The sequence below is a fragment of the Apiospora hydei genome (genome assembly GCF_038363865.1).
Source record: "Apiospora hydei strain CBS 114990 chromosome Unknown utg000006l_segment0_segment0, whole genome shotgun sequence".
NCBI classification, from domain to species: Eukaryota; Fungi; Ascomycota; class Sordariomycetes; order Amphisphaeriales; family Apiosporaceae; genus Apiospora; species Apiospora hydei.
This window is the reverse complement of record NW_027117365.1, coordinates 2,450,008-2,470,280: the sequence shown is the minus strand read 5'-3', so window position 1 is coordinate 2,470,280 and position 20,273 is coordinate 2,450,008. Positions and strand designations below refer to the sequence as shown.

Below are 20,273 nucleotides of genomic sequence, written 5' to 3'. Positions count from 1 at the left end.
TGCTGCTGCTGTTGCCGGCCAATAGATGTTGGTCCGCCGACTGAGGAGAATGGTTGATTGGATGCGTCATTCTGATTGCTGGCTTATTTTCCACCCCACGAATAATGGACTTCAACCTCCATAATACCTACGGTTGCATGCATCCGGGGACAACCCCAGACATTTAATGAAGAACCACTGCTGTGCGGTTGCTGGACGACGGTTCTGGAATGCGAAGGGAGCCGCCATGTCTCCCGCCCTGGCATGTGGCGCTCGTAACGGGGGTCCCTGCCAATTGTCTCACTATACTGAACATAGCATCGCGGGTTTTGGTCTTTGCAAAATTCGCTTGTCGACTCGTACTATCTTTACGGTGTCTAATTACCTCGTGGTTCCGTGGACCCTGGCGAGGTGCTACACAGGGCGGATTTCGGGGGGCCCCTTCTTTTCTTCGGGAAACAATTGCAAGACTTGTACATCCCCCATGTCTCGGGCGAGCGAGAGAAGACCCCCTTTACATTGCCAGACAGCCTTGATTACAAGATATAGGATACGGGGGACAATGGGAATAGGGGGTTCGTTGTGGCAGATCTGGCCAAATTTATGGGAACTTGGGAATTAATCCCGGCTGCCAAATTGGGGATTAGTACTTTTCATCCCTACATCAGTTCACCGCGCCAAGCGTCGTATCAATATACCTTTCTTCGACGCGGTTTCACTTATTGATTCAAACATGTCACCCGAGCCCAAAGTGTTAGGTCCTTCCGGCGCTGTCCATACCCATACCGTCATCTTCCTGCACGGGCGCGACAGCAGCTGCGACGAGTTCTTCGACGAGTTCTTCGAGAGCGAGACGTCGCCGTGCGGGCCAGACGCGAAGCCACACACGCTCTTGCAGCTCTTCCCCACGGTGCGATGGGTCTTCCCCGGCGCCTCCGTGCTGCGTTCGGCGCGCTTTGGTGGGACCGAGATGCCGCAATGGTTCGACATGTGGTCCGTCGAGGACCCGGAGGAGCGCCCCGAGATCCAGCTCGACGGTTTGCAGCACAGCATCGATCGGGTCCTCTCGGTGATCAGAGAGGAAGAGGAGGAGGAGGAAGCCGCCGGGGTGCCGCGGGGCCGCATCTTCCTGTGCGGCATCAGCCAGGGCTTCGCCACGGCCGTGGCGGCGCTGTTTGCCGAGGGCCGGGGCGGGTTTGCCGGCATGATCGGGCTGTGCAGCTGGATGCCGTTCGCGACACGCGCGGAAGAAGCTTTCGGGAAGGATTATGATGACGATGACACGTCATTATCGTCTCTCAGACACCTGCAAACCGCCTTCACAGGAACGGCAAACGAACCGACAGCTGGAGTCAACGTAGACGCTATGCGTCAGATACCGATGCTGATTACTCATTCACTGGATGACGATGTGGTACCCGTTCAGAACGGGAGACGCCTCAGAGATATTCTCATGATGCAGGGCTTCGCAGTGAAATGGAAGGAATACCCGGATGGCGGCCATTGGATCAACGAACCCCAGGGGGTGGATGAAATGGCAGATTTTCTACGCAGACATATGGATTCGTGCTGATTACAAGCTAATGACTGGGTATATCAGGGCTCTTTGGTCGGAAAGGACTGTACCTGTCCAGAAGGCAACGAGTTTTCTTTGTTTGTACCAGAGCTATCGTGTCAGATTACTGGTTGGACGTCCCTTGTATGCCACAATCCGATCGTAAACGCGGCATGGCCCATATCACTTGACCTGTCGCCATCCAACGCGTATTTTCGCGAATGTGACGTTATCACTGGCATCTTCGGTGGACAGGAGACACCAACGCAAAATCCCGGCTTCTCGGCGCAGTGCTCTCTTACTGTGATGCAGATCCCCCTTTTTGACAGGCGGGAGACCCGTACATGGTCAGCCAGCAAGGCCGTCGATCACCCGCAAGGGACTCCGTAACGTCTGACAGCAACCACCCGCATTGCCGCGCATGATGTTTGCTTGACAGTTTTTGGTCCGTGAAAAGGGCTGTGTTGTGGGCGTTGGGCGGCGCCAGGGGCTCTCCGTGTTTGAGATGCCGGCCACCGAATCCACCTCGCCCGCCTGTCACGTCTTGCTAGTCGCCTTCCCCGGGGCAAGATGAGATATCCCCAGAATGGATGGAACCACATTACCATTGTCCCGAAAAAAAAACACCTTTCCATCAAGCCCCGCTGTGCCGGAGAAGAGGGGGATTCTCACATGAAAAAGGATCGATTACGATTCAGGTTGAGCCATTGTATATCCTAGCTTACTTGACCAAAATCAATTCTGATACAGGAGAGTGTATGGCGGTGTTCGATTCAGTCGCATTCCGGTTGACACCCTAGGGAGATATAAAAGAAAACGAAAAACTGTTATACATGCACTCGTATGATGTGAAGAACCAACGTGGCTCGTGGTTGACGTTTGATTGCCTCCAAGCATTACCTATACTGGGCTATCATATTGGCGAAGAATCCCAGAAGCCAATCGCGATAGTTTAAAGTTGAGGCATGGTATTGAAGCATAAGGATAGTGATCTTACACACAGTCAGAATTGTCATGACATATAGGCTGGCATATACATATAGGTAGGCTATGCATACTGCGCATGTACAGAGACTTTTATTGGTCACTTGGCTTTTAGTGCATGACTTACAACCTTCACATCTCCTCTTGGCCTCCGTGAGTTCAGAGAAATACATATCCTCAGCTTATCTAGCATTGTGAGGAAACCTGCAGTTGTTCCCATGAGAATTTGAGATCTGAAAACCGATAGCCTGAAATCAAGACAGCCATGAATCGGGCTCGCCAGCGGAGGAACGGGGGAGCATGGGCTTTCAGAAGGACAGTGGGCGAGCAAAGCCCATTGTCACGGGCGATCCATTGGAGTTTTACGACCATATCAACTTTGCTCGTGAGAAGCGCTGGTTGATTGATTCAACCGCGGTTCTAATCGTAGCAGCGGCGCATGAGAGAGTTCGTGCCAGGACCAATTAGTTGTTTGGAATGTTGCCAAACAAATACAGCAGGCGCGCGCAATGACCCTTCTGCTGGTTTCATGTCCTCGTTTAAGTAGGGTCAACTCCTTATCCAGGGTCTTCGTCCGTGGGAGCGAAAAGGGAAAATAACCACAGACGGCAGAGTGGAGGGGGTTTGGTTCGCAAGCGACGGGCCACTATTGGTTCCTATCTTTTTGCGCTCGGTATTCTCGAGAAGGCCATCGTCATTTCGGGTGAGCGAGCGTTGGTGCTGGGGTCTTCCTCGTGCTTTTTCCTTTGCTTTTTTTCCCTTGCAGGGGTGTGGATACAGCTGAGGTAAGTTGACAAGGTGATGGGAGGAGATCGAGGATAGGAGAATTATTGGCCAATGAAAGGAAGAGCGCATAATGCGAGACTCATGCCAAATCTCTTTTGCTTCCCCCTAACAACGGCACTAATCCCTGGATTCCCGGGCATATTCTGGAATACCTAACACAGTTTCGAACCTTTATGTTTTCATGCTGCGCCAAACCCTACATACGTCCATCAGCCCATCGTCACCAAGACCTCGAGTCCACTCGGATCGATCAAGGCTTGTGATCGAGGCGGACGCAATGTTTATCGTGTTGAAATGATGGCGCCGGAGCGGCACACACCGTAGGGCGCCACCGTATTTAGTGGATGGCTTTGGACCTCCAGTGGTCTGTTGACGATAACAGATGCAGATGCCGATGCAAATTTCTGGAATGCCATGGCGCACCGTCCGTACCGCAGCTGTTCCAGCCGTTCTGCCATTTTGGATGGTTTTCTGTCATCTCATCCTTGAGGGGGATCGTGTGTCCCTCTCTCCCTCTCCCGTTCCGGAAGCAAGCGAGTCAGTGAGCAACTGCCGCCAATGTCTTAGGCGGAGGTATGCAAATAAGGGATGCATTGCTTCTGTTTGTTTCTTGTTCTAGATGGGTCAAGGCACTTGCGCTCGGCCTCCCGCCAATGCCCATACCCAGCAGAAGCTGCATGTGCTTACCTGATGTAGACGACGAACAGATAACCAGTACAGCTTCGGTTTCCGACATACAGATACAGACTCCCGCCTTTATATTACAACCGTTCGTCACCTTCTTCTTTGCCTTTGGCTGTTTCCCGGAACTTGCAGTAGCGCAAGCTTCGAGGCTGTAGCCGATTGGAGAAGGGCATGATCTTGGACAACCTAATTTTAAAAATGCGTGACGCCTTGCCTGGTTCAGACTAAGCCGGACTGAGATGCGCATCCCTGCCTGCGCCATCCACGCCCGCCCTTTCTCAATTCGAGATGCGCAGCTTGGCGGTTCGTCCTGAACTAGGGCCGTTCCTGCTCCGTGTACCTGCGTTTTGACCGAGATCGTAACGAGGGAGGCCAGGCTGAACTTGAATCATTGTCTCGTTGCCGCCGGTGTATCTGCAGAAAAAGGAAATGCCCAAGCAAGCCCTCCCATCTGAAGGGAGGTGATCAACGACCAAAGGTGCGATGCGACTCCACAAGCTGTATCGCCCAGCGTACTTACACAACATTAGCCCAGCCCCCGACTACTTGTAGAAAGACAGCTATCTATGGCACCAACCACCAACAGCGCCTACCACCCAACCTAGCATTTACCGACCTACCTCTTAGTCTTCTCTCGTCTGATGTCGTGTGGGTATCCCATAACCTTTGCCAGCAGGATGGACATGGGTTTTTTTGCGTGCTATCATTGCCATGCGTGTGTTTCCCCTCAGTCCCTCAATCCTAAAGCTGGTGCTGTCCATTGAAAAAGCCGGCTGCGTAAGCTATCTGCAATGTTCTCTTAGCCTAGGAGCTCAAAGAGCTTCAATGCTAGTAGGGTGCCTGTCAGCGAGCACCGCCGGGCCTTGTCGCTGTCTGCGCACACGCCGCGGCCGGGTAGGTAGGTAGACCGTAGGTCCCTTGGCCGTTCTGATCTCGGCTCGCTTTGCATTGGGTTTGGCCATGACCTGTTGTTCGCGCATCCATTTCATTAAAGTGCAGCATCGTCTGGTCTGTTTATGCCTGCGACTCCATCGTGTCGGGACCCTGCCGGCCTGCCTCTGCTCGGTACGCACGCTGGGTCGTGACCTAGACAGATTACGTCCTAGGCCACTCACTGTCCGCATGCCTGCCCTGTCCCATCCTGGCTTGGCCTGGCCGCCCTGCCTGTCCTTGCCTGTCCTCGCCTGTGCTTTGCTCTCTGCGCATTCGCATTGCTTCCCCAATTGTTTCTCAAGAACAGAGGAGCCCTCGATTCGTTCCTTCCCACACCTCTCCCTCTCTCCCACCCTCACCCACAACGGAAAGGTCGTCAAGCTCGCATCACACCGCCGCGCCCTATCGCAGCTGGTGACCCTGACCTGCGCCAACTAGGTTAATCCCCTCCCCTCACCACCTATTGTTCCTTTTTCTGCGTTATGTTCCAGCACCGTAATAATTCGTAGTCTCTTTCTATTCACTAACCTCCGACCTGACTTTTCGAAGCTCCGACTTACACCCCCGGACTTGGCTCGAGTCCACAATACCTACCAGTTGCAAAAGGTACGGGTCACGGCACAAGGCGCGAAGGGCTGTCAACCGCCAAGAAGTCCACACACCGGAGGTCTCTTCTAGTTTCACTCGCTACCACCAGCGCTTGCCTGCGTAGTAGAATCGAGACAACGTCAAGTACGATTCTCAACCCTATTTCGCGCTTGTTCTTTAGAAGCAGGCCGCGTCTGGACTGGACTTTGTGTCGCCTTCCTGTTCTTGGTTTCCGTGTCGTACCTGCTCCAACTGCATACATTCGTTCTTTGCTCTTCAGCGCCACACAGTCATTCCCGACAGCGATGAGAAGCACACCCACTGCTTCCTAATTTCCAGTCAACGCCTAGTCACAACAACGCCAGCACAATCATCGACAATACACCTTTGCAATCTTGACTCGGAGCATCCCACCTTGCCACGAAAAGATTTTTTTTTTTTTTTTTGGTTACGATTACGGTTAATGACTATTAATCCCATTCCATCTTTCCAAGAAGAAAATCAGAATAAAATCACAAACATTTCAGTTCCGCGCCATCCTTCCATCTCTCAGATCGGACAAGAGATTCCACCAAAACAGCTCAACTGGGGACCCCTGGAACCGCCTAATTCTCATACATGAGGCGCTGAGAAATTGTGGTATCCAAAACTCATGCAATCGCTGCCGCAGTGATTACCAACACCCCGGGGGATTGCATGTCACTACACATAGCACAACAAGACATGGATACAGCACAACATCGACAAACGCGCACGATGGGCGAGAGCAAACAAGGGAAAGTCGAGGGTAGGAGTCCAAGCACGAAGCTGGTACTGGCATCTATTCTTGCTGCAGTATCGCCAGCCATGTCGCAAAATGGCTGCGTCTCTTTAGCGGGCTCCAAGACATGTCCAGCTTTCTCGTCCGCCTCAGTATCGACGGGAAGCTATTTGATTGGGCTGTAGTAAGTTTTGGTGTGGCCAATCCGATTCGATATAAGCTAATAGGCAATAGCCCATTCCTCAAAGATGTTACGGATACAAAGTCATTCGACGAACAACTGAACTCCTATGTTCGTACAAGCTATGTCGAGTCCAAGTGAGTGCACTGCGATTTTAATCCAAGACTGCTCGTGAAACTGACTCGCAATAGGTACCAAACATTGCTCGGCTGCGGCAACATCAACCTCCTAAACACAACTAACCTTTACGCACGCTTCACCACCTCGGTCATATGCAACGGCATCGTGCAAAACTCGATCCAGGAGTGTAGTCTTACGGGCAATGCCGCACGACCTCTGTGCGCTGACTCCTGCGTAAGTCATCGGCGTGAATATTCCATCTTTGATTCTGAACTGACGTTTCTACACAGGCCGATTTCGCCCAAAGCGAAGCGTTGGTCACGTCTGACAAGTCCCTATGCTCAAATCCCAATGGCAACTCACAGAATCAGATCCGAGCCGATTTCACTAACTGTGCGCTGCCGGCCAATTCACTTTCGAGTTCGAACTGCATCCAAGCTAGCGACAACGAGCCTCAAAATTGCGGATATAGCGACAGCACCATTGGAATTTGCTCCTACTGTGCTTCGGGGGGCATAAACTCGACTGATACATGCTGTTACAATTCCAAGATCGACGACAGATGCGCCGGCGTCGCCCTTCCGGCTATCACGCCGGTCATGACTTTCCCGCCCATGCCTACGAATACGAATGGGTCAACCCCTGCGCCAGAATCGAACCAAGGCCACAATGGACTGAGTGGAGGCGCCATAGCCGGCGTCGTGATCGGATCGGTGATTGGCCTTGCTCTGATCGCTCTCTTACTGTTCTTGTGCATCAGACGTTCGCGTCGGAGAGGCGATAGCCAGAAGGGGAGCGTCTTCAACCAGCCTGCACCGTCGAGAGGAGGTGTGACGACCGCGCAATCGCAGCCGATTTCCGAGAAACGCCCCACCACAGCGCCTCAAGGATACGAGATACTCCCAGGAGGCAGAATTGCTCGCATGTCAGCTTTGGAGGGACACTCGGGAGACTCACCGTCAAGGCATGGTGGCTCGCGGCACGGAACATCTAGGCATGGATTGTCCTCTGCTGGTGGCGCTACCGCTGCAGGGGCTGCTGCTGGATACATGGCCTCGAGGAGAAGAGGCGACAACCATTCTTCGTCCGATGAATTTGCCGATAGTCCAAAGTCCGAGACCCGTGCCGGTGTACTACGACCTCCGCCCTTGACGTCCCGTAGGAATGGATCTCTGTCGAGTGGTTCCATTTTGATTGGCGAAGACCCGCAGTCGCCAACCAGTGCCGGAGGCATGTCTGGTGGTGTCGCAAGCCAACAATCCGAACAACTTCCATTCTTCAAGGACTACTATTCACAAGACGACATCCACCCGGGAGACCGTGTCGCTGTGCTTTGGGCATACCAGCCCCGCGCCGTTGACGAGTTCGCGTTGGAGCGTGGCCACATGCTCAAGATCGTAGGCATATGGGACGACGGTTGGGCGACAGGAGTTATGGTGGACGAAATGGCGGACGAATGGGAAGCACGGCGGCAAATGCAAAGGGATAGCGGGGTGTCGAACACTTCTGGGCGCATGCGGGAGACCTCGCCCCCTGTCAGTGGGGAGATCAAAGCGTTCCCTCTCGTTTGTGTCTGCCTCCCTGAGCACTGGAGGAAGACCATCGAGGGCGACGGGTCTACAGAAGCCGGATCCAGCGCCCACCCAGGAAGCCAGTGGACCTGAGCCTGATACCCCTTTAGAGTGCTGTTCATTCCGGCTTTCTTCAAATAAAAAGCATTCAGTTCACATTGCCCTGGCGTTGTTGGGATTTCGGCCTGTACCGAGGGGCGACCCATCCTGACGACGCTTTTCCCGTTTATTTCGTATACGACTTCCGTCCAAGACGTCTCGCGAGTTTTGCCTCGCCGCTTGCCGCCATGCGACGAGGACGTTAGTTTTGGCGGTGGTCGACTCTTGTGCACATAGATACGACAACGATACGCTTAATGTGTTAGTTATAGACGACCTACATGGATTCTATCTCGACAGGCCACCCACTCTGCCCCGGGCCAGTCGCTTCGATGGCTATTTCCTCAGCGCCTACTCCGGTAGTGCCTACCAGCTGTCGCACGGCACGATCTACCTAGTGTAGATGGGCAATGTACATATTCCCTGCGCGGGCCATGTCGAGCAACTTCTTATTCCCTTCTTTGTCTAACGTTATATACCCGGTGATGCCACTTGGCACCCTTTTGATGCTTTATGGATAAGGACAGGCTCGCAACAGATACCCCTCTGCTCTGTTGAAACATGATATACGCAGAGGCAGACGAGAGGATGATGGTATATTATGAGAGATAGACGCTAGTATAATTCAGGAGGACGTGGCTCAAAAGATTCGGACATGAGCTTCGATTAGTATTGCCTCTTTTTTGACTGTTCATAGTCATACCCTTTAGCATAGTACTTGAATGCAAGCACCGATCCAGTGTATTATGGCTGTTGTGTTGAGCATCTCTTCTGTCTCGCTTGTATTCGCCGAGTGATCGTTGCCCTGCGTGTTGTGTTCAGTACATAAGATATGCGACAAGATATGCAGCCATCAGTTGTTGGTTCGGTAGTATATAGTGTCTCTATTCGATGAGCACATACATACCTTCTCACCCTCTCACCCTCTCAACCTTGATATGAAGCTGCGCGGTATTATTTCATTCTCATGAACCCCGCATTGAACGATAGCTTACCTATGTAGGTATATGTAACAGTGACCCCACCTAACGACTACTGCTTCTTCCCATACGTTTTGTGATGGCACACATGCTGCATCTTCTGGCATCCATGAGAAAAGAAATGTGTTGATACGTAGATGCATGCATGTACTTACACATCCTGGATCCGCATCTGGTTATTGACTGACCAACGTTCCAGGTGCAGAGAAGCTTAGATCCCTGTCACATCGGTCGGGGCCCCCGGCGTTACGTCAGGGCCGATCAGCTGCGCATCAATTGGGCGGGACAGCTGTGTATGTAGTGCAGTGTGCAGTAGCTCCGACCGTTGGAGAGCGAGCAGGCAAACAATCCAATCCCGTGCGGCCTTCCTTCGTGAACCATTCGCCGTCTAATCTAATCTCCCACCCTACCAGCTGAACTGCCTGGCCCGGTCAAACGAGAAAACACTCTCTTACTCCGTCTGTCTTGTTATCGATATTGCAGCTGTATAGTCACACGGTGATGCGTCATCTGCTCCTACTAGGAGAAGGATGAGCTGCGCTCCCCCCCTTCAGCACGACCTCACCGACTCCTCGCAGCCCATCCTGATGCGACCTTCCTTGCGCTCTTCAACATGGGGCAAAGCTACTCCCTTACCATGCCGTATGCCGGCCAGGCCGGCATTGACGTGCCCGAGCTGTCAGACCTTGTCCATGAGAAGTCGATGAACAGCGCCCGCTTCATGAAAAGCATCCGCGCCCGAAACTACCATGGCCTCCTCCTCGCCAAGGTCACCGTCAAACCGCACACCCCCATGTCACTCAAGTCGTACGGCGACAAGATTATGCGCGAACGCGATAAGCTCCGAGACGTCCCCAACGCCCTCGGCTTCGAACGCGCTTTCGAAACCGAGACGAACGCCTACCTCCTTCGACAGTGGCTGTACAGCTCGCTCTACGACCGCTTATCGACGAGGCCCTTCCTGGAGGACATTGAGAAGAAATGGATCGCATTTCAGCTGCTATGCGCCCTGCGCGACTGCCATGCTCGGGATATCTACCACGGCGACATCAAGACGGAGAACATCCTCGTCACGTCCTGGAATTGGCTGTACTTGACCGATTTCACCGGCTCCTTCAAGCCCGCTCGCTTGCCCGACAACAACCCAGCCTTGTACTCCTACTTCTTCGACATATCGACCCGCCGAACATGCTATATCGCGCCCGAGCGGTTCCTTGGCCCCGAGGAGGAGTCCAACGAGGACGATGGCATTACTTGGGCCATGGACATCTTCAGTGCTGGCTGCGTTATTGCTGAACTATTCCTCGAGACGCCCATCTTCACACTGAGCCAGCTCTACAAATACCGCCGGGGCGAGTTTGACCCTGTTATTTCCCATCTTAGCCGCATACCGGACCAGGGCCTGCGCGAGATGCTTTCGAGCATGCTGGCCCTTGAGCCAGAGAAACGCTACTCGGCTGAGCAGTACCTTGAGTACTTCAAGGGCAGAGTCTTCCCGGAATACTTCTACAGCTTCCTGCACCAGTATATGGAACTGATCACTGATCCCTCATCTGGACGTGCCCCTATCTCTGGCCCGACGAAGAATCTTGGCGAGGCCGACGAGCGGATAGACCGAATCTACCTGGACTTCGACAAGATCTCATACTTTCTGGGGTATCAGGACAAGAAGTCATCACCGGAAATGGCCCGCTTTACACCGCGGCTGGGCCTCGGTCTTTTCCCAGTGCGGCTAAATATTCCGAATAATGAACATTATACGTCAATCACTCCCCAACCTGTTGCTGACGATGGTAACCTTATCTTCCTCTCTGTGGTGGTAGCATCGGTACGAAATGCTGCTCGTTCCGCCCCGAAAGTGAGGGCGTGCGACCTCCTGTTGGCTTTTGCAGAACGTCTGACCGATGAGGCCAAGTTGGACCGAGTTTTGCCCTACCTTATGATGCTCTTGAACGATGAAGTCGACATAGTGGCTATAGCGGCCTTGCGCTCAGTAACCGAGCTGCTGGCCATGGTCACTGTCATCACGCCCGTAAATGCGCACGTGTTCCCAGAATACATCATTCCGCGTATGCAGGTGTTTCTAGCCGGGGCATCACGGCTTCCGTCGGTGGGTAAGGAGCGCCGAGAGCCAACGCCCTTGATGAGAGCGACTTATGCGTCGTGTCTCGGCAGGCTGGCTACTACGGCCTCCAAGTTTCTGACTATGACAAACATACTCAAAGAAGAAGGGTCGATCTCGATGGCTGACCCCGAAGTGGAAGGAGGTAGTGATGCGGAGACCGCCTTCGTCACGCTGTTCGACAATTCTAGGAAAGAGTTGGCAAGATTGTTCGAAACGCATGCAAAGGCCTTAGTAGAAGACGCTGATGCATCTGTTCGTCGAGCATTCTTGAGCTCCGTCCCAGAGCTGTGTAAGTTTTTCGGAGAGGCGGAATCGAACGACATCATCCTGACGCATCTCAATACCTACCTGAACGACAAAGATTGGATGCTCAAGTGTGCCTTCTTCGACACCATTGTGGGCATTGCCACCTACTTTGGCAGCACGAGCCTGGAAGAGTTCAACCTACCTTTGATGGTCCAGGCACTCACAGACCCAGAGGAACACGTCGTCCAGGCTGCATTGCATTCCCTAGCCGAGCTTGCGAATCTTGGTCTTCTGTCTAGGACCAAAACATGGGAGCTGATCGATATCGTGGGCCGCTTTACTGTGCATCCCAACATATGGATCCGCGAATCGGCTGCCGAATACTTGGCCAACTCAACGAAACACCTTTCGCACTCGGATAAAAGATGCATAATCTTGCCACAAATCAGGCCTTTACTAAAAAACGCCATCATTCCCGACTTTTCCGAACTTAGCCTCCTGGCAGCCCTGAAGAAACCTCTATCCCGCACGGTTTTTGAGCAAGCCATGGTATGGGCCCAGAAGACGGACAAGGGGCTCTTCTGGAAGACTGTGATGAAGCAAAGGCAGTCGACTTTTAACCTCTCCTCCACGAGCGTGGCATCAAAAACTCGTGAGCCGCAACCCCCTCTCAATGAGCCGGATGGCGAAGAACGAAGAAGACGACCAATGGCTCTCACGTCTGCGCAATTATGGCATGACGCAAGGAGACGAGTTCAAATTACTGGTGCTGCGGGAGTTTATCTGGCGCTTGAGTCGGATGAAGAGCAACCCAACAGTCACTGAGGGAACATCTACTGGACTTAGCGATATCATCCAGTTACACGATCAGATGAAGTGCCCCATCCAAAACATACTGTTTGACGAGGCACCCTCGTTAGAGGACCCTTCCAGACCACCCCTTGAGAGCCCAGCCGATCCAGGCAAAGGCCCATATACGATAGCTGATGCTCTCCTGGATGCGTCCATGACCATTGATGAACCCGTCGGGAGAAGGCGGCGTGCTGCTATAAACAGCCACCGATCAAGGCTCAGCGGCCAGGGAGAGGCGATAGCGATCTCTCCGCGTACTACCATAGATAGGGGCACCATGTCCCCAACTCGACTCCAACCCGGGTCGCCGACTGATGGACGTGCTAGCTTTGATGATTCTAGGCGGGCGTCCTCGACATCACGCGGGCGCACATCGGTTAGAGACGACGATGCGTCTTCGCTGGACCGGCCGTTCTCCACGAGGCGGGCGATTCGTCCTCAGTCAAGCGCATTAGACCTGCTTAACAGAAAAGACACCAATCGGTCCATCCCTGAGACTGGAACGACCGAGACTAATGCCTTCGGCCAAGTCGAGGGCCCTTCTCACCCAACCCGCCGCCGAAGATCAGCCTGCCAAATAATTTTGACGAGACACTAGATGGCGGAACCACAAAGAAGGCGTCACATTCATACGAAGGGAACGACCCTACTGTTCTGAATATGCTGAACAATATGTATATTGACAACTACCCGCACGATGTTGTGGAATTTGGTCCTTTGGTCCAACCAATTTCCACGAGAAAGCCCAGCAGAGGCAACGGCCAAGGAGGGAGCGAGGCCTGGCGGCCTACGGGTAGACTGGTTGCGACTTTTGCAGAGCATACCAGTGCGATCAACCGCATCGTCCCCTCCCCAGATCATGTGTTCTTCATCACTGGCGGCGATGACGGTTGCGTCAAGATTTGGGACTCTTCGCGCCTCGAACGTAATATTTCGAACCGCTCGCGGCAAACTCATAGACACGCAGCAGGTGCTAGGGTCGTTGCTCTGTGTTTCATCGAGTGCACGCATAGCTTCGTGAGCTGTGCAACTGACGGATCAGTCCATATTGTCAAGGTGGATACAGTGGCGACTGAAAGCTCGACAAAGTACCTCCGCCTACGTCTGCTCCGCGAGTACCAGCTGCCTCCGGATGAGCACGCTGTATGGTGCACACACTACAAAACGGACATGCCCTCCGTCCTCCTGCTGGCCACCAATCGTTCTCGCGTGCTGGCCATAGACCTGCGGACGATGTCGCCGATGTACGAGTTGCAGAACCCTGTCCACCATGGCACCCCGACCTGCTTCGTAGTCGACCGTAAGCGCTATTGGCTACTTCTCGGTACGTCGCATGGTGTGCTCGACCTCTGGGATCTGCGTTTCCGCGTGCGGCTGAAGTCCTGGGGCATGCCTGGAAAGCTCCCGATTCAACGACTCGCTCTCCACCCTAGCCGTGGTAAAGGCAAATGGGTCTGCGTGGCAGGGGGTACCGGCCTTCAGGAAGTCACAGTCTGGGACATTGAGAAGACGCAGTGCCGAGAGATCTACCGGGCCGCGGGCTCCTCCTCCAAAGATGGACCGAAGGAGTACGAAGCCTGGAGCGTGGACGAAGATAAGCCCGAAGGCATGCTGGGTCGGTTCGCCACTAATATTGAGCCGTCCAGCAACAGCACCGTCACGGACCGCTGCGTACGAGCCATGGTTGTGGGTAGTGCCAACATGGACGAGCAACAGCGCGACGTCCGGTACGGGTACATCATCACGGGGGGTGCAGACAAGCGGCTGCGTTTCTGGGACCTCAACCGGCTGGACCAGTCAACGGTATTTAGCGGCCTCCTCGGCGACGACCCCAAGCCCGTCTTCCACTCCCAGATTGCGCCGAACAACCCACAGCTCACCATCGTTACGGAGCGGGTCCCCAAGAACAGCAATTCCTCGACGACGCCCGTGAACCAGCAGAAGAGCAGCCGGAACGGAGACGGCGCACCCGCTTCTTCTTCCTCCGCAGCGCAGCAAGCAGCTGCTCAGAAGAAACAGGTCAAGGAGAAGCCGGCGCGGCACACGGTCATCTCGGCCGAGCAGGCGCGGCTCCTGCGCAGCCACCTCGACTCGGTCCTCGACGTGGCCGTGCTCGAGGTGCCCTACACCATGACCATCTCGGTGGACCGCATGGGCGTCATCTTCGTGTTCCAGTAGGACTGGACCAGCGACCCGTGGAATCTAGTCTCTGATGACCTTGACCCTCGCCTTGGTGCAGGCGCTGGCGATAGAGGCGGCAATCATATTGATGAGGAAGGTGAAGTTATTGTTGATGATTTAATGTCGACGCAGGTGGACGGCGTAGTAAGAAGGGAAGAGGCAGTGGAGAGGAAAAGAGGTGAAGGGACTTGCTGATATAACTACTACTACTACTATTTGAGCAACTGGAAGAGGCAGTACGGAAGCTCAGGGTTGTGAAGGATGAAGAAGGAGATGGTTGACTGGGCATTTGCAGTGCCTTTATTAGAACCAACCGACTTGGTGTGCCCATAGTAGTAAGAACAACAGAACAGAATCATGACGATATGGGTTGGACAGACGTAACGCATACTTAACTGCTCATGAATAGACATCTTAGTTAATCAAGCATGTAACTACAGCGATTGCTCTTGTCACTTTTTATAGATCCCCCATCACTCGGTGAGACTCGATAAATTACGTCTGGGGATATCCACGGGTAGTGTTGATGGGCCCTTACTACCTTGTTATTGGCTGCTATCTTTATTTCTTTTTTCTCTTTCTTCTCGCATATGGCCATGGAAACAAGGTTTGCTGTGTGATTTGTCTTGGGTACATACCGAGGCTTGAGTTGTCCCTTTCTTCCTTTCTGCCTCCTATTACTTAGGCAAGCAGGGCTGTGGACCACCAGTTTTCCACATCTAAGACATGTTCCTAAGCCACGTGCAGGTAGGAGGTTTTCACACGTGCAAAGGTAATAATAATAGAAAGAGGTGAGAGTACTTGCCACCAGTCTGTAAACCCCCTCAAGGCAAAATGCACATCGGATTCAGTGACAGCCCCTATCCGTGTACAGGGGGACGTGCAAAAAAAGCAAACAAAATGGAAAGAAATAGAAGAAAAAAGTGAGCTCCATCCCCGAGTCGAACGAGGGTTACCGGAATCAGAATCCGAGGTGATAACCACTACACTAATGGAGCCTTGTTGTTGCGCGGTTGCTGCTGTATGTACGGCGACGAGTAGTTTCAATATATGTAAAATTTGGTTCATGGCCATATGTGACCCGCTCATGCCACTTATCATTCATTGACTAACATGTTGCGGTGAGGGTGGGAGTGGTCCTGGTTCCATAAGCCCGGCCAATACAAAGGGGCAAGGCACCACAAGCCCGTACACTTGATCAGCGATTATCCATTCCATAGTGAGAGTTAGAGAATATTTTATTAACCTATGTAGTAAAGGACTCCAACCGTTTCGAGTGCTGGTCGTCCAAGCGTAATCGTTAAACATATAAGGCTTGCTAGTCGATGGTCCAACTTCCCTTCCTCCTTCTGGACATCTCACATCCATTACACCAGCTCCCATTCGAAATAACACTCCCAGCCCATGCTGTAAGACCCGGACCCTATCGTACGCAAATACTCCTGCTTCGAGAGCCCCCCGCACGTCCTTGTTGTTGAGCCGGTTGAGCCCATAGAGCCAAATCTTCTGACCGGGGGCGCCGAGGTCGCGGGCGCGGATGTCGGTCCACCACCAGAAGCCGTCCGTCTCGAGCACGACGAGGTCGTCTTTCCGGCCGTCAAGCCCGCGGATCTTCATCATGAGCAGGTAGTTGGGGCCCCGCCCGTGCTTCTCGGGCACCCAGTGCTCGCAGACCTTGGAGAACTGGAACCGCACCACCTCGCCGCTGTTGACCCAGATGTGCTTTTCGGCCGGGCTGAAGGTGTAGGCCGAAAGGCCCTCGTCCGTCGCCGTGCCGTAGCAGAGCGCCTTCTCGGCTCGGGTGGGACCGATCATGTACTCCTCCCAGGTAGGGACACTGCCGTCGCTGCGGTAGAAGTGGCGACTGTCGCTCGGGAAATGCTTCAGTCCGAATAGCTCGTTGGATAGGTAGAACATTTCCGGCTTGAAGGCCTTGTTGTACGTTCCGTCGCCCACATTTCCGGCGCCCCAACAGGCGTCGAGCAGCTTCCATTCGCCGTTGTCGATCATGACCGCGTTCCAAGCGTGGCCACTGGGGTCTCGTGGGGGCGGCGCCTCTCCATCCTTGAGGGGCGTGTAGCCATATCCTTTTCCATGGCCTCCGACCACAACGCACTGTAGACCTGCCCGCCGCGCGATTGCCTGATATACTTCGGCGTAGCCCTGACACACTGCTTTTCCGTGAAATATGGTTTCCTCCACACTGCGACCCTTGATACACTTGCCAAAAAACTCCTCTACGTTATAGGCGATATTATGATGACACCAGGTGAAGATGGCACGTGCCTTGTCCGTCGCTGATGGGAACGAGCCGCAGAGTACGTTGGCCAGATAGCCCACCGGGTCGTTTCGCGGTAGAGTGTGGTTTGGGAACTGCGCGGCAACGGCGTCGGGCCGGGAAAAATCGCGACAGATGAGACATGATACCACGGCGGTCGCAGCAGCTCGTGTCGCAACCGCGTCGATCTGAGCCATCGAGGGGCGTGAGCTGACGGGAACCGGGGGTGGGGAATCCGGCACCCGATCGTTGGACCGGTTGGATTCGAAGGCGGACCCGGGTCTGGAATACCCGCCCGAGGGTGGAGGAGGAAGACGCCGGGCCTGGCTAACGGCATTGTTTGGCTGCGGCGGGGATTTGACCGGCCTTGATGGGAGCCTTGGGGGTAGACTTGGGGGATTGTTGGACTTGTGGCACCACGGGTGCTGATTTAATCGACCTCATAGGGGCGACCCCGCCGGCATCTCTTTGCGCGACCTCCTTGGCGGCCTCTCGATCCTTTCGCGAAGGTGGAAGTGGTGGGAGCTTCGCTTGGTCTAGGGTGGGTGGTAGCTTGCGAACGGGCTGGGTCTCGGTGGATGTGGTACTCGTGCGCGAGGATATCTGGTTCAGGGAGAGGTTCGACATGGCTGACATATGCGACATGTCGGAGGCATTCGAACCTCTCCGAGTGCCGAGAGTCTGGGTCGACGGCCGCCTCGGGGGCAGCGCTGGCGAGTTAAGGGAAGACTGGGTGTTTGTGCGTGTAGGCAAAGGCGGCGGTGGCGGGCGTATGCCCGATGGCGTGCCTGTCGCATCTACATCGTTCGTCGTGCGCCGGGGCAAAGCTGGCGGCGGGTTGTTCTCCCTCTTTTGCGGCCTGGCCGGAATTACTGGGTTTCGCGGCTGCTGTGCAGGAATAAGTGGTTTCGCGTTCCCATTGCTGGTGGGTGCCTCGGACTTTGGGCGACCTGGAGGAGGAGGGGCGGGGCTCGCTTCCCATTGCTGCTAAAGTTCTTTTGTTGGTTGAGGGCCGCTATTCGCTCGGCCAGAGAGTTGAATTGGCGGTCCTCGACTTCGGCCATGGTGTAGTATTACTGCGTGCTGTCTTGGATATGCAAAGGAGGTTTGGGTGTCTGGAATGAGAGACAGCTGGAGCGTGGGGGACTGCTTTATGTACGGGGTATCGGGGTATCTTGCAACGGAGCGGGTAGGCGAGAGTGAGACGAGCAGCAATCGTCAAACGCGTGACACGAGTGGAACATGTAGATAGGCAAAAAGACCAACCACAGTCCGTACAGGAAGTTCAAACGAGGGATTGGCGATCGAGTGAGACGGTGATAGTTGGCGAGTCTCGGGGTATTATCAAAAGGTTCGTTCCCCTTTCAGGAGCCATGTGGTTTGGGGGAGATGGGAGATGATGTGACGACGACCGGCTGAAGCCGTTGAGGCGAGAACTGACTTTATGTGGTGACGGGCTAATTAGAGGGTCCAAGAGTCTTAAACGGCACAGCCCTGCCGACTGGAGGAGGTGGAGACCCTGTTGACCGATCGTTGGGTACAGCCCCAAGAGCCCCTCGCTCGTTAGTGGGATACAGGATAAAGATAGAAAACATGCTACTGTAGGTACTTGTCTGCTAGCTGCTTGCTGCTAGCCTCAAGCCTGTCTTGGACTCTCCTGGTGCCTGGTGGTGACATGGAAGTCGAGGAGCTAGTGTGGTCCTGATTGTATTGCTTATAATGATCGTCTTCTTCTTCTTTCTTGTCTTCTTCGTCTTCTACGCCATTTGGAGATTCATCGTATAGCTTAACGCACAGATGCTTAGCTGTTTTCTGCTCATCATGACAACAGTTTGCGACAAACAACACATCACCTTTTTACCTGGCAAGTAGTTGTTGGGAGAAGACCTGTGGATCTCGGAGAGGCACAGGAAACTAATGGGTCCATACATACATGTATGTACAGGCGTGTCGATGGCCGCCGCCGGTTTTGCTTGCTGCAGGATGCCCCCAAGTTGGTGTAGGAACGGTACTAGTCTGACGAGGAGCATGGCCGCCATGATAGCCGTGATTCGGACGAGACTGGTACTAGGACTACCGTATCGTACTCACAAAGAAAACAATGCTATTGTCCCCGTCTGGCAGGCTGGCAGTACAACGATTGCTGCTTCCTGCGAAATCGAGACTGAGACCAAACGGTTACCTTCGTAATTATGGTAGTGCATACATGTATATGTAGGTATTTGCTTGAGGGATAATGTTGATTCCAACAAGCAGAATAGGTTGACTGGAACATCAATGGCACCCAGTCAAGGACCTGCCTCTGCCCGTAGTACTGACTGGTAAGAAGTTGAAGACTCACATGGCATTTGTAGGTATTACCCACTGTGCCAGACCCATTATTAAAACTTCCCCGGGGCCTGCCTGCCTGCTGAATGTTTTCGATTGTTTCGACCCGCCCTGCCGCCTACCCTACGGGCTACTGTTCCACTATTCTTAGCAGTACCTCACTCACCTTGAGACCGCAAAGGCAGGTGGATGCTGGTCAACACATCATCATCAAATCTTTGAGTGCCGTCTTATTCTCGCCGTTTTTATGCAGCACCTTGGGTGACTTGAGCACATCACCCGCAGTTATTGGATCTCAGGCATATCCCTTTCGTGTTCATACTCAGCCCTCAAGGCTGGATATTCCATTGCCGCGTCGAACAGCCACTCGATGCAACAATGTCCATGGTTGTCTGACGGCTGGTACCCCGTGCAAGACATCAACTAGCACTAGCCTAGGCCTGCCCTGGCGCGGATCGTCGAGTACCTTGCCTTGCCCCGCAGTCTCGAGCCGTCCATCGATTGATTGAAGCAGCCAACTGCCTGAAGTACAGTAGGTTAGCCTGCTCAACTCAATAAGGTGTTTTACGTAGTAATTGACGACAAAGGCCGTGAAGTGCAAGAAAGCAAGGCTCGAGGAGGAAACGCGAGGACACCTGCCCCGGCTCCTCCATGGCCTACGTCGAGCAGAGTTCAACCCTTCAACCCCATTGATCAGATCTACTCGCTTTGGACTGTCGTCACCCCAAGACCCAAGACCCAAGACCACCTCATTCGCGACTGCCTTATCAGCATCCCCGACCAAATGCTCGTATGCGCGCGCGCGCAACAAGTTACTGTCGTCGCCAGCTACTCGGAGTGCCCGAACCGGAGTTTGATCGATACACCACCACGACCCGCCCTCCAACTACTCAGTACCATTGAGCACCAAGAGCCTTTGTTTCAACCCTGACACATCGGCTTCCTACCTCGTGCTCTTTCCCTGTCTTGGGCCTTCTAAGACATTATTTCTTTCATCGCATCTACCACTTTAACTGCCCGCCTCATTTGCGCCCAAGCCAACT

At 53.8% G+C, this 20,273-nt stretch overlaps 5 protein-coding genes across 5 annotated transcripts; 4 read left to right on the top strand and 1 right to left on the bottom strand.

Moving 5' to 3' along the window:
* Nucleotides 1-712: 712 nt before the first annotated feature.
* Nucleotides 713-1,552, top strand: PG997_007970 (uncharacterized protein; the record flags this gene model as incomplete). The annotated part of the gene is made up of 1 exon (XM_066812285.1): nt 713-1,552. One exon carries the CDS (start codon nt 713-715, stop codon nt 1,550-1,552), a length of 840 nt encoding a protein of 279 aa, XP_066667627.1.
* A 4,713-nt stretch (nt 1,553-6,265) lies between these two features.
* Nucleotides 6,266-8,234, top strand: PG997_007969 (uncharacterized protein; the record flags this gene model as incomplete). The annotated part of the gene is made up of 4 exons (XM_066812284.1): nt 6,266-6,453; nt 6,504-6,587; nt 6,642-6,804; nt 6,861-8,234. 4 exons carry the CDS (start codon nt 6,266-6,268, stop codon nt 8,232-8,234), a joined length of 1,809 nt encoding a protein of 602 aa, XP_066667626.1.
* Nucleotides 8,235-9,833: 1,599 nt separating this feature from the next.
* PG997_007968 (protein kinase) lies at nt 9,834-12,416 on the top strand (the record flags this gene model as incomplete). Its single annotated transcript, XM_066812283.1, has 1 exon — nt 9,834-12,416. One exon carries the CDS (start codon nt 9,834-9,836, stop codon nt 12,414-12,416), a length of 2,583 nt encoding a protein of 860 aa, XP_066667625.1.
* A 699-nt stretch (nt 12,417-13,115) lies between these two features.
* On the top strand, nt 13,116-14,621 carry PG997_007967 (uncharacterized protein; the record flags this gene model as incomplete). Its single annotated transcript, XM_066812282.1, has 1 exon — nt 13,116-14,621. One exon carries the CDS (start codon nt 13,116-13,118, stop codon nt 14,619-14,621), a length of 1,506 nt encoding a protein of 501 aa, XP_066667624.1.
* A 1,370-nt stretch (nt 14,622-15,991) lies between these two features.
* On the bottom strand, nt 15,992-17,966 carry PG997_007966 (Kyphoscoliosis peptidase; the record flags this gene model as incomplete). Its single annotated transcript, XM_066812281.1, is given in 4 exon segments — nt 15,992-16,063; nt 16,089-17,268; nt 17,294-17,761; nt 17,776-17,966. 4 exon segments carry the CDS (start codon nt 17,964-17,966, stop codon nt 15,992-15,994), a joined length of 1,911 nt encoding a protein of 636 aa, XP_066667623.1.
* Between the last annotated feature and the right edge of the window lie 2,307 nt (nt 17,967-20,273).